Genomic DNA, 12023 nt, shown 5'->3' with positions numbered 1-12023 from the left:
TAAAATTGAAGGAAAAGCTGATAAGGAGAAGACCTGGCTCTGGCTCACAAATGGGGCCCTGAAGAAGGAGACAGAAGGCCTGATCCTTGCAGCCCAGGAGCAAGCCATCAGTACAAATGCAATTAAGGCCAAGATAAAAAAAATCAGCTGATGACCCAAAATGCAGACTGTGCAAGGAAACTGATGAAACCATTGATCATATCCTCAGCTGCTGTAAGAAAATCGCACAGACAGACTACAAACAGAGGCACAACTATGTGGCCCAAATGATTCATTGGAATTTATGTCACAAGTACCACCTCCCAGCAGCAAAGAACTGGTGGGATCACAAACCTGCAAAAGTATTGGAAAATGAGCACGAAAAGATACTGTGGGATTTCCGAATCCAGACTGATAAAGTTCTGGAACACAACCCACCAGACATCACAGTTGTGGAAAAGAAAAAGGTTTGGATCATTGATGTCGCCATACCAGGTGACAGTCAGATTGATGAAAAACAACAGGAAAAACTCAGTCGCTATCAAGACCTCAAGATTGAATTTCAAAGACTGGCAGAAACCAGTGCAGGTGGTCCCGGTGGTGATCGGCACACTGGGTGCCGTGCCAAAAGACCTCAGCCGGCATTTGGAAACAATAAACATTGACAAAATTACAATCTGCCAACTGCAAAAGGCCACCCTACTGGGTGCGCATCATCCGAAAATACATCACACAGTCCTAACCACTTGGGAGGTGTTCGACTTGCGATTTTGTGATACGAAATCCAGCATATCTATCTTGTTTGCTGTGTCATACTGTGTCATTGTGTCAATAATAATAATAATACCTCGGTTCCACCGCTGCTGTTCTTGTTGGGAAGCGTTTCACTCAGCGCCAAGGAGCTGGCATTCACAGCATGCGCCAGCTCCTGCTCAATGGCGCGGTGGGTCTTGGCAGCCTCACGGATCCTGCAGAAGCCCAAAAGGGAAGCAGGGCTTGCATTCGTTTAAATAGCAATAAAAAGATCCCACTTAAACATTAGCAAGAACTTCCGGGCGGTAAGAGCTCTTCAACAGCGGAATCCGCTGCTGCCTGGGAGCCTGGCAGAGTCTCCTTCTCTGGAGGTTTTTAAGCAGAGGCTGGATGGCCATCTGCCAGGAGTGATCGGATTGTGTGTTCCTGTATAGCAAAGGGATTGGGCTGGATGGCCATCAGGGGTCTCTTCTAACTCTGTAATTCTGTGGTCATCCAAAGCCCATCCTCTGTGCCCGAAACAGACTCATGGGGAGAACAATATAGGGTTGAATTTGGCCCTCAAGAGTCCCAATCCAGCCATCAAGTCCCACATAAAGGTTACACCTAGCAGCCCCATCTTTCTCGTCCTGCATTTGAGAGAATGGAAGCCCAACAGGAGGCAAACCTTGTTGGGAATCACCCTGGACTACTCAAGTCTAAATGTAGTCAGATAGATGATAGAGTTAGATTGAGGGAATCCTTCCCCCGTTTCCAAAGCATGCCTAGATAGGCTTCACCATTGTTTGCTGCTTCCCATCCTATTTAGGTCAGCCCACCCTTTGATGTTTCTAGAAATGTGATCTCTCCTAGGGCTTTGACGTAACTTCCCCAATTTGGCCTTTGGAATGTTTATGGCCCTAGAGAAGAAGCAACCCACGAGGCTTGGTCGCCATTCCAGCTTCCTGCTTTGTTCCAGAGAGGATGCACCTCTGTCCTCTACTAGCCAAGATGTAGCCAAGATAGCCAAGAAAGGCTATCTATACCTTTGTTACTTTAATCCATCTATGTGTATTAGAACAGGATAGATTAGACAGTTAGCTCCAAACCTTTCTATCCATCAATGGATTTCTTTTTACCTCAATAAATGCTTTTAAACTTTAAAGCTAACTTTGCATCCCTTTGCCTACCTGATGACAAAGAGGCCTTCCAAAACTCACACTGCATAAGTCTCACCACTGCAATTTTTACTCTATTTTAATGGGAATTTACCTCATAAAGAGGGTGATTAGAGCTTAACGGCTCATTCATTCCCAACAAAGGGTTATGGGCCCAGCACGCTTCCACTGCGCACGGCTCGTTCATTCCCAACAAACCTGAACCGCCAAAGCTGCAGTGTTTGGAGGTACCTGTCAATGAGTGTCTCTGTGTCTTGGGCCAGCTGCTGCATCTGTGCCTGCTCCTCGTCCGTCAGATACTCCATGGACTGCTGGGAGCTGAGCCGGTGTCGGGAGGAGGAGCGGTAGCCCTCGCCCTTCTGCTTGTGCTCCCAGGACTTGAGGGTGCTCTCAAAGGCCTGCAAGGAGGAAAGGAGGCATTCAAGCGGGGCACCCATGGGCCCCGTTTCTCTAACATGTTTTCTCTGCCATGCTCTGGCCTTTGGAGGTTTATTCTAGGTAAGGCACTCCATTCAACCTCATCTTGTTCAAGTCAACAGCCCTCAGTGAGGAAAGAGATAGGCAGCAAACAGGATTAGGCAAGGGAAGCCCTTTCTCCATTATCCCTGCATGCCCATTATCTGTGTCTTTCTTTCATCCCTCTCTATTCCCTCCTCCCATCTCACTGATGACATAGAGTGTTTTTTTTTAATGTCAGGAGCGACTTGAAAGACTGCAAGTTGCTTCTGATGTGAGAGAATTGGCTGTCTGCAAGGACGTTGCCCAGGATGTTTGATGTTTTACCATTCTTTTGGGAGGCTTCTCTCATGTCCTCACAAGGAGAACTGGAGCTGATAGAGGGAGCTTGCCTGCTCTACCTGGATTTGAACTGCCAACCTGTTGGTCAGCAGTCCTGCCGGCACAAGGGTTTAACCCATTGCGCCACTGTGGGCTCCACATAGAGTGATAACACTGCGTAACATAATTTTAAAAGTGTTCTGTTCCTGGTTTGAAAGTGTTATTTGTGTTAAAGCACTGAGCTGCTGAACTTGTGAACCAAAAGTTCCCAGGTTCAAATCCCGGGAGCAGAATGAGCGCCCGCTGTTCGCTCCAGCTCCTGCCAACCTAGCAGTTCGAAAACATGCAACTGTGAGTAGATCAATAGGTACCGCTTCGGTGGGAAGGTAATGGTGTTCCATGCAGTCATGCCAGCCACATGACCTTGGAGGTGTCTATGGGCAACGCCGGCTCTTCGGCTTAGAAATGGAGATGAGCACCACACCCCAGAGTCAGACATGACTGGACTTAACGTCAGGGGAAAACCTTTACCTTTACTTACTTTGAAAGAAGGTGTTTTCCTCCAGAAGCTTCATTTTTGTGGCTGCCACAAGCTAGGTTGAATTGGTTGATACTCGAGAGATTCATTGAAAAACTACTAGAGCAAAATGTGCTATAGCAGGATGTCCCTGCTGCAAAAACAAAAGTTTTTGCAGCGTAATAAACTGTTTCCATGTTTTATGATAGAACCAATTAGAAAATAACACTTATAACCCAGGAACAAAAATTGTGTTCCGTAGGGTAATTCTCAAGGTTGCACACTCGTTGTTTGAAGTTCCCCTAAATGAGACCTCATACTCGATTTCTCTCTAGCCTTATTTGTGTGAGAGCTGAATACAGAATGTAGGTCTTTGAGTCTTTTCTTTTTGTTTGACCTTAGATTGTATGACATCTCTATTTAGACTTCTTATCAATCTAGAAATGGAGTTTGTTATGGTTTAATACACTTTTTGAAACATTTCAGGCAACTCATGTTTCTTGAAGCTGAAGAATCCTTTCCAGCCACACTGTGGCTTCCCATTGTGCAACTGGACCGTCTGTACCCCGTCCCCCATTTCTGGGCTGCACCTCCTCCTCACCCTGTCTCTGGTCAGCATCTGGGCCCGGTTCTTGTGCTGGATCTTGATCATTCCCGGGGGCTGGATCCACGCTTCCCCATCAACTTGAACTGGGACCCCCTCGTCACCCCGAATCGTGATCTTCACCATCCGGCACTGAAAAGGGGGGAGGCAGAAACAAAAGGAAGTGGGTGGGACGGGAGGCTGAATACATCATGGGGACCACTGACAACATAGGGAATCTGATGAAGAAACACAACCTACATAAGCAATCTACAGACCCACTAAGAAAATTCAACAAATGCTACGTTCAGCAAAGGATAAGAGGGATCCTCTAACTACCGCAGGAGTCTATTGCATACCATGCAGCTGTGGACAAGCCCATATAGGGACCACCAAACTCAACAGCATTGCCCAGACATGAATCAAAGAACACGAAAAGCACTGCAGACTAATTCAGCCAGAAAAATCAGCAATAGCAGAACACATCATCAACCAAGCTTGGCACAGAATATTATTTGAGAAGTTAGAAATTCTGGACCTCTCTGACAGCCACTATGTCAGACTACACAGAGAAGCCACTGAAATCCACAAGCATGTGGACAATTTCAACAGACAGGAGGAAACCATGAAAATGAACCAAAATTGGCATTTGAAAAACACTCAAATCAAGACAGTGACTAAGGAACACCATGCAGACACAGGAGGTCTCCAGGCAGCAAGCAATTCAAAGGGAACAAAAGCCTGGCTACTTCCAGGCAAATTGCACCCTTTACACTTGGTTAACAGTCAGACAATGGTTCTGTTAACTATGGACATTCCACAGGTATATGTATGTGTAATGAAGTATGAATTTTTGGTTTGCAGATGTTATGTTTAATTGTGTGTTTGAGTTTTAAAAGGGTAAGTATTGCAGTTATTGCTTCTCTGCACTCAGAGGCTGGTTGCCATGGAGAAGTAGGCAGAGCCAACTGCTGTTTTGTTGAAGAAGTGCAGAGTTTAAAAAAAGGAATTTAGTCTGTGCTCTGATGAGGCACAGGGAAGATTGATCCTAAGTTGAGGGGATCAAGGGAGACTCAATTGTTCATTTTGAGTCGGATTAAAATAAGCTTGGTGACTTATTTTAAGTATTCTGTGTCCTAGCAAGGAACAGAGAATCTGTGATTGTGTATCACAGGGGTGACTACGGGTTAAAAATGGCAGAAGTTGAAATTCTGACTACTTTAAGTTAAAGAAAGACACTTTAGGGAGTTTGACTCATCTTATTCTAATATTGTAACTGTTAATGAAAGTGCCTCTAAGTGAGAATTGTAACAACTAAGCTCTATGCCTGAATAAACTTGTTATTGTTCCTCCAACATCTAAGACTCTATCGCATATATAATAAACTAAGTTACGTTACCATCTTAAGTGAAGAAGAAGAAGTGAAAAAAAAGTAAAAGGTCTCCTCTCTGAGTCTTTGGTGGCTGCATTTTATAAATTGGTGGCAGCGGTAGTTAATAGCTCTTTACAAATTGGAGGCAGCGGTGGGATCAAAAATATTCCCCTCCCCTGCCTGAAAGAACCTTAGAAGTTATTAATAAGCTCCTCACAGTATGTACTCCACTTGCCTTACTACCATCAAATCCTCTGATGATGCCAGCCACAAATGCAGGCAAAACATCAGAAGAAAATCCTGCTTGAATACGGCCATTCAGACTGTAAACCACACAACATCCCAGGGAGGCCGAACTGTTTGCATGCAAGAAGGAAGCCAATGAATTCTGTGCCTTGAAAGCATGGCAAAGGTGTTTGGGTCGTACCTGAGCGATGCGGTGATGCTGCAAGTTGATGACCCGTGAGACAGCCATCTGGATGCTGCCAAAGACGGCCACCACCTCCAGCTTCTTGTCGTCAAACGAGGGGGCCCCAAAGTTCTGGAAGGGAAGAGGCACAGGCATAAACACACCTCAAAGATGAGAATGGCAAGAGCTTCCCTGTGTCTATTCTCCCTCTAGGCCAGAGCTTGCCAGACATTTCATATTGGTGACACACTTTTTATACATGCATCATTTCGCGACTCAATCATTCAGTTTTAATGGGAAACCGGAGGTTAAACCAACCACTGAAAAGTGTGACAGAGACATATATGTGTTGTCAAAGGCTTTCGTATCTGGAATCACTAGGTTGCTGAGTTTTCTGGGCTATACGGTCATGTTCCAGAAGCATTTTCTCCTGATGTTTTGCCCATATCTATGGCAGGCATCCTCAGAGGTTGTGAGGTCTGCTGGGAACTAGGCAAGTGGGGTTAATATATCTGTAGAATGTCCAGGTGGGAGAAAGAACTCTTGTCTTGTCGAAGGCTTTCATGGCTGGGATCACAGGGTGGTTGTATGTTTTCTGGGTTATGACCATACAACCCGGAAAACATACAACAACTCTTGTCTGTCTGGGGCAAGTGTGAATGTTGCCACTGACAATCTTGATTAGCATTGAATATCCTTGCCGCTTGAAGGCCTGGCTGCTTCCTGCCTGGGGAATCCTTTGCTGGGAGTTGATTAGCTGGCCCTGATTGTTTCTTGTCTGGAATTCCCCTGTATTTGAGTGTTGTTCTTTATTTGCTGTCCTGATTTTATAGTTTTTAAAATACTGATAGCCAGATTTTGTTCATTTTCATGGTTTCCTCCTTTCTGTTGAAATTGTCCGCAGATATATAAACTCCACTTGCCTATTTCCAACACACCTCACAACCTCTGAGGATGCCTGCCATAGATGTGGGCAAACCATCAGGAGAGAATGCTTCTGGAACATGGCTATACAGTCCGGAAAACTCACAGCAACTCGGAGACATATATAGGTCGGAATAACGGAGTGAAGTAGGGCACAATATATCTCATGAAAATCTTTCATATATGTCTTTAAAGATATATGATGTATGTATTGCTTATTTAACATTGACACAGATTTCTCATTATATTTGCACGACACACGTAGACAATGCAGCCGGCATGGTTATGTGTCATGACACAGTTTGTAAAGCTCTGCTCCAGGCTAAGCTGAAAAGCATCTGCTGTGGAAATCAGGGGAAATTGAGGGAAGCACCACACCACTCTCAACATTGCCAACTCTCTTCCGAATTTGGAAACAAAGCTGAATCCTGAGCGCAGAGCCTCATGGACTGGCTACCCGGGAGCTTTTGGAAGGGGCAGGAATCTCGAGGGCTGAAGGAAAGAAGGGAGGGAGAGAGAGATTCTTGGGCTAAACGGAACCCCACCACTTCCCAGGCGCCCCCAACTCACGCTGTCCTCTTTGGTGCCTCCCCAGAAGTTGATGCCTCCTGCATAGCTAGGGATGTTCAGCACAGCAATGCCTTGCAGGCTGGGCAAGGAAATGGGCACCCCGTCACACTGAGGAGGAGAAGGTGGAGGAAGAAGGTGAGTTAGGGACTCCCCAAAGCAAACCCCGGACCCTTTTTCTCTCCAAGAACTCCCAAAGGCTTGGGCTGCAGCATCAGAAGGTGCTTCAATTCAATGGCTTCAAGACACGAGGGCCAACTGGGAGCCCACTTTGCCAATCCCTGCTCTGGGGATAGATGTCTTTCTTGTGCAATGATCACCCCAGTCTTTCAGGGGTCATGCTCTGTTGGATTGACAGCCATTTGCAAGAGTTGCAGGATTGCATTCTGAAGAGGACCCTGCTGCAAAGCCTTTGAGACAGGAAGCCTTTCCCAACCATCCCTTTCCTTCCGGTCTGGAGAATTTAAGAGTGGGCTACCTCCAGCTGGACCCGCTGCTCCAGGTTCTTGTACGTCCTCTGGAGCAGCTCCTTTGTCCCCAGGACTCCGTACCACATCATGTTCTTTGTGCGGCTGCTGCATAGAGAAACAAAAGACGGAATGAGAGACTTAAAAAGAAAATGGGTTCCCTGGAACTACAAAGACAAGTATCCACTATTACAGTAAAACAGAAATCATTAAACCTAAATTTAGTTCAATACATCAATATGAAAACAGATACAAAAGGCATTGTTAAACAGTCAAACAAAGGACTGAATCATTAAACCTAAATTTAGTTCAATACATCAATATGAAAACAGATACAAAAGGCGTTGTTAAACAATCAAACAAAGTACTGTATTATAGTCCATATTATGGAACACAAAAGTAAGATCAGGAAACATTCTACTGATCCAATTTTTTATAAACATTTTGAAGATCTAAAACACAATCCTGAATCACTTTGGGTCCAGGTTCTAGAAGTTGTCACACCCTCCAAAGGCAAAGATTTCCAGACGAAGCTCCTACAGCGTGAATGTTTTTGGATTTTCACACTCCAAACGGAACATCCGAAGGGGTTGAACAATACCAACTCTTATGATTGTTTCTTGTAAAGATTGATAGTCTTCCTTTAAATGTGACTCTGGAGTAACAGCAATTACATTACTTTACAACCACCTGACCATTGTGCTCGCCATTTAAGAGTGAAATTAGTTACTCAGCTTCATACTCGCATTGGAATCAAACTGTTTGCAGAGTATGCGTGTTTAAAACTTAGATCTTTCTGTGAGTATAACTTTTACATTATCTTTGTTATGTATCTCGTATGTCTCATGTAACTATATGTATTGAAAATAACTGGTAGCCACTATATATGTTCCCTATAGGATCCACATTTTAAAAAACTCAAAAAAACAACCGAAAAAAAGGACTGTACAGTAGGCATGTCCGATCGATGAAAAAAATGTTTCAATTCTCGTTTCTAAAGTAGGGGGCGCTGGCGCTTCGATATAGAAAGTATTTCCGATTTTTTCACCCAAAAATTTCGGATATTTCCGAAAATTCATAATGATTCTAAATGTTTCTAAAATGGAGGACACGCATGCGCAATCACTACACACTGGGCTTGTATGGCAATCTTCCATGTGGACGCAGAGGATGTTAGCCCCCACCTTTGCGTCCATCGTGGAAGCTTCTGATTGGCTGGGGAGCGGCAGCCATGTTAGGCTGCGCTAAGCTCCCATTCAAGGTAGGTTGCAGAAACAAAAAAAATTAATTTTTTAAAAAATATATATATTTTAAAAAATTGGGGGGGGGGGAATTAATGAAACATTAAGAGACAATTAGAAAATGGGACAACAATGGTTCGAATTACATTGCTGGTTGCGCTGTGAGACAATGTCTCGGAATTCGTATCAAAAAGCGAGAACAATCCGAAATAATTCCGATATACGACTCAAAGTGATTTTTTGGACATGTCTACTGCACAGTCCTTCGATTGTTTAACAATGCCTTTTGTATCTGTTTTCATATTGATGTATTGAACTAAATTTAGGAATGAGAGACTTGTCATTCTGATCCCCTCTATTCACGCGTGCACTGAAGCCATGTGCAAAGTGGATGCGCCCTTTTGTGGTCACTTCATTTTGCACCTTGGACTAGATAGCTCTGTCTCTCAGGCTTAACTCATGACTGGCTGGCACTTTTGAGTCTCTGACACAACTGTGTTCCCTTTCAATCTCTGGGCACTAAATAGTCACCTCTCCTTGAGATGAAAACCATCAGCACTCTCCTTCATGCCTTATTAGGCCCTTCCAAGGGCAGGCAATTATGGATAATTAAGGAGCTTATGAGGCTGGCTCCCAGGGCTCCTGATGCCTCCGAAGAGAGGCCAGCCTCTTTATTTGTGGAGAGCACTTATTCTGGAGCAAAAGGAAGGCACATGCCCTTATAGGTTTATCAGGCTTCGGAGCCTCATTTCCTTGGCTCCCTGGAGCAAACTTCATATGGTTTTATTAAGGAACATTTGGAGAGCCCTTGAAGGAAAGGCTGCAAAGGCACAATACACTCCAGGAATAAGGGCAAGAAGATATGGCCCTTGAGCCTTTGTGCCTGGCAACTTGGCCCGAGGTCTGTCTCTGTGTCCCATCATGGAGGAAATGTTTTCTTTGCTGGGGTGCTCCATTTATAGAAGGTCCTCTCCCCTTGGAGGTGCAGGTATCGGTTTCATTCTGTCTCCAAAATCAACACAAGGTATTTGAATGATGCCTTTGGGGCAGGGGGGCCGGGCTGTGGCACAGGCTGGTGAGCAGCCTGCTGCAATAAATCACTCTGACCATGAGGTCATGAGTTCGAGGCCAGCCCATGGCTGGGTGAGCACCCGTCAATTTAAGAAAAATAGCCCCTGCTCATTGCTGACCTAGCAACCCGAAAGATAGTTGCATCTATCAAGTAGAAAATAAGGTACCACTTATAAAGTGGGGAGGCAAATTTAACTAATTTAACTAATTTACAACATTGGAACGAGGAAGTGCCATCACAGTGGATGATGAAGCAGTGCTCCCCCCTGTGGCCAGAATCGAACATCCCCTCAGGAGAAGGTTAATTTGCCTCTGCGTTTGTCTCTGTCTCAGTTCTATGTGTATATGGGCATGGAATGTTTGCCCTATATGTATATAATGTGATCCACCCTGAGTCCCCTTCGGGGTGAGAAGGGCAGAATATAAATACTGTAAATAAATAAATAAATAAATAAATAAAATGTACTATAGTAAAATAAAGCTAAAGGTTTCCCCTTGATAGTAAATCTAGTCATTCTGATTCTGGGGGTTGGTGCTCATCTCCATTTCTAAGCCGAAGAGCCGGCGTTGTCCATAGACACCTCCAAGGTCATGTGTCCAGTGTGAACGCATTGAGTGCCGTTACCTTCCCACTGGAGCGGTACCTACTGATCTATTCACATTTTGCATGTTTTCGGACTGCTAGGTTGGCAGAAGCTGGGGCTAATAGCAGGAGCTCACCCCGCTCCCCGGATTCGAACCACCAACCTTTTGGTCAGCAAGTTGAGCAGCTCAGCGGTTCAATCCGCTGCACCACCAGGGGCTCCTTGATGCACATGTACGTGGCTTTAATTATTCGTACCTTCCAAGCTATTTCAAATTGCTACTTTTAAGTATGTTTTATCTTGTCTTAAATGACAGTATTGTTTATATTGCTTTACATGTATGCCATAATGTAAGATGGAAGATCAACGTTTTAATGAGTACTAAAATATTATGGGGAGGGAAGCATTTGGTCCCCGAAATATCCAAGGGAATGTCAGTTTCTTGAGCCATTTGTCTATTTAAGGACTCTTAGAAGCTCTTCCTTGGCATGGCTTTTAATGCCAAGGAATTAGGGCCTTCTGTCTCCAAGTTTGTATGCATACAATGTCCAGAAATGCCCAAAACAGGGTGGAAAGAGCCGTTTTGGCAGCAGAAGTTTCATCAACCCAGAAACCCTCTGGCACTCAAAGTGAGTGGAAATGTTGCAGCATCACAAAGGAAATGGTTGCAAAGGGGAAAAGGTTTCTCAATTGTGTTGCAAAGTCAACTGCTTTGTGGGCCCACATGGGAGTGGATGGAGAGAGCAAACTAATTGGGTTGAATTTGGGTTTTTTGGAGCTTGTTCCCAAAGAATAATACAGCCAAGACATGGAGAAAAGAGCTGCGCTATTAACTGCCTGCTTAGGATGCTCCTCGTGTGTTTACGTCTCTCTGGGCGCATTTGCGTGACATATCCACGGCCCGCTCTTTTTGCACACTTCCCTCCTACCTGCATTTTTTTGGATGCTCGTCCCTCTTGTTGTTGAACTCCAGGGAGATCTTTGCGTCCAGGCCGATGCCAAAATAATTATTCATGACGCATCTTTCGGAGAATTGTCTGAAACCGGCAGACGGAGGGGAAGGAAAATCGCTCAGAAACAAGCACTGAAGCAGAACCAGCAAAATGCGCTCGGAATACAAAACACCCATTGCCTTCTGATTTCATCTTCCCTCTGCTCAGACGCCATAGAAACTACAAAAATGGATTTGAGGTAGAAAGAAGGCAGAGACAGGATGGGGGATTTGGGCTTCAGGACAGTGAAGCATCTATCTGGCTGCAAAGAATGCCATCCCGGCAATCCAAAGTCAAAGGACTGGCTCCTTACTCTTCCATGTCCTCAGCGACAGAGCCAAAGGGAAGATGCCAAGCGTCTCAAGGTTACTGGAAGGAGATCGCGACTATTTGGGATTATGCATCAGACCAGCAGGGACCAATTTGGTGAAGGGTCCTTCCCAATGCAGGGAAACCATGGCATATTAATCCTGACTATTACTTATTATTTTAATTATTTACTTTGTTTATACTCTGACTTCCTCCCTAAGGGGACTCAAGGCGGCTAACATTGTGTTCTGTAGTTCTGATGGGTTGGCATCATGTGAGTGACATGCATGGGCCTAAGTTGCACTACATATGAGGAATGGC

General features: G+C 44.8%; 1 protein-coding gene across 1 annotated transcript in view; it reads right to left on the bottom strand.

The window, feature by feature from the left end:
• The window catches only part of LOC100562316 (diacylglycerol kinase delta), a 64934-nt gene that overhangs the window by 8272 nt on the left and 44639 nt on the right, over positions 1–12023 (bottom strand). Inside the window, exons 18-24 of the mRNA XM_062963997.1 lie at positions 11331–11438; positions 7517–7613; positions 7042–7149; positions 5566–5679; positions 3785–3919; positions 2121–2287; positions 827–947 (exon numbers count right to left, since the gene is read on the bottom strand). Of these exons, the coding sequence (XP_062820067.1) occupies positions 827–947; positions 2121–2287; positions 3785–3919; positions 5566–5679; positions 7042–7149; positions 7517–7613; positions 11331–11438 (850 nt within the window). The remainder of the gene's footprint in view (positions 1–826; positions 948–2120; positions 2288–3784; positions 3920–5565; positions 5680–7041; positions 7150–7516; positions 7614–11330; positions 11439–12023) is intronic.

Source organism: Anolis carolinensis, unplaced genomic scaffold, assembly GCF_035594765.1.
Source record: "Anolis carolinensis isolate JA03-04 unplaced genomic scaffold, rAnoCar3.1.pri scaffold_12, whole genome shotgun sequence".
NCBI lineage: Eukaryota > Metazoa > Chordata > Lepidosauria > Squamata > Dactyloidae > Anolis > Anolis carolinensis.
The sequence above is the reverse complement of the archived record's forward strand: the minus strand, read 5'-3'. Positions and strand labels throughout refer to the sequence as shown.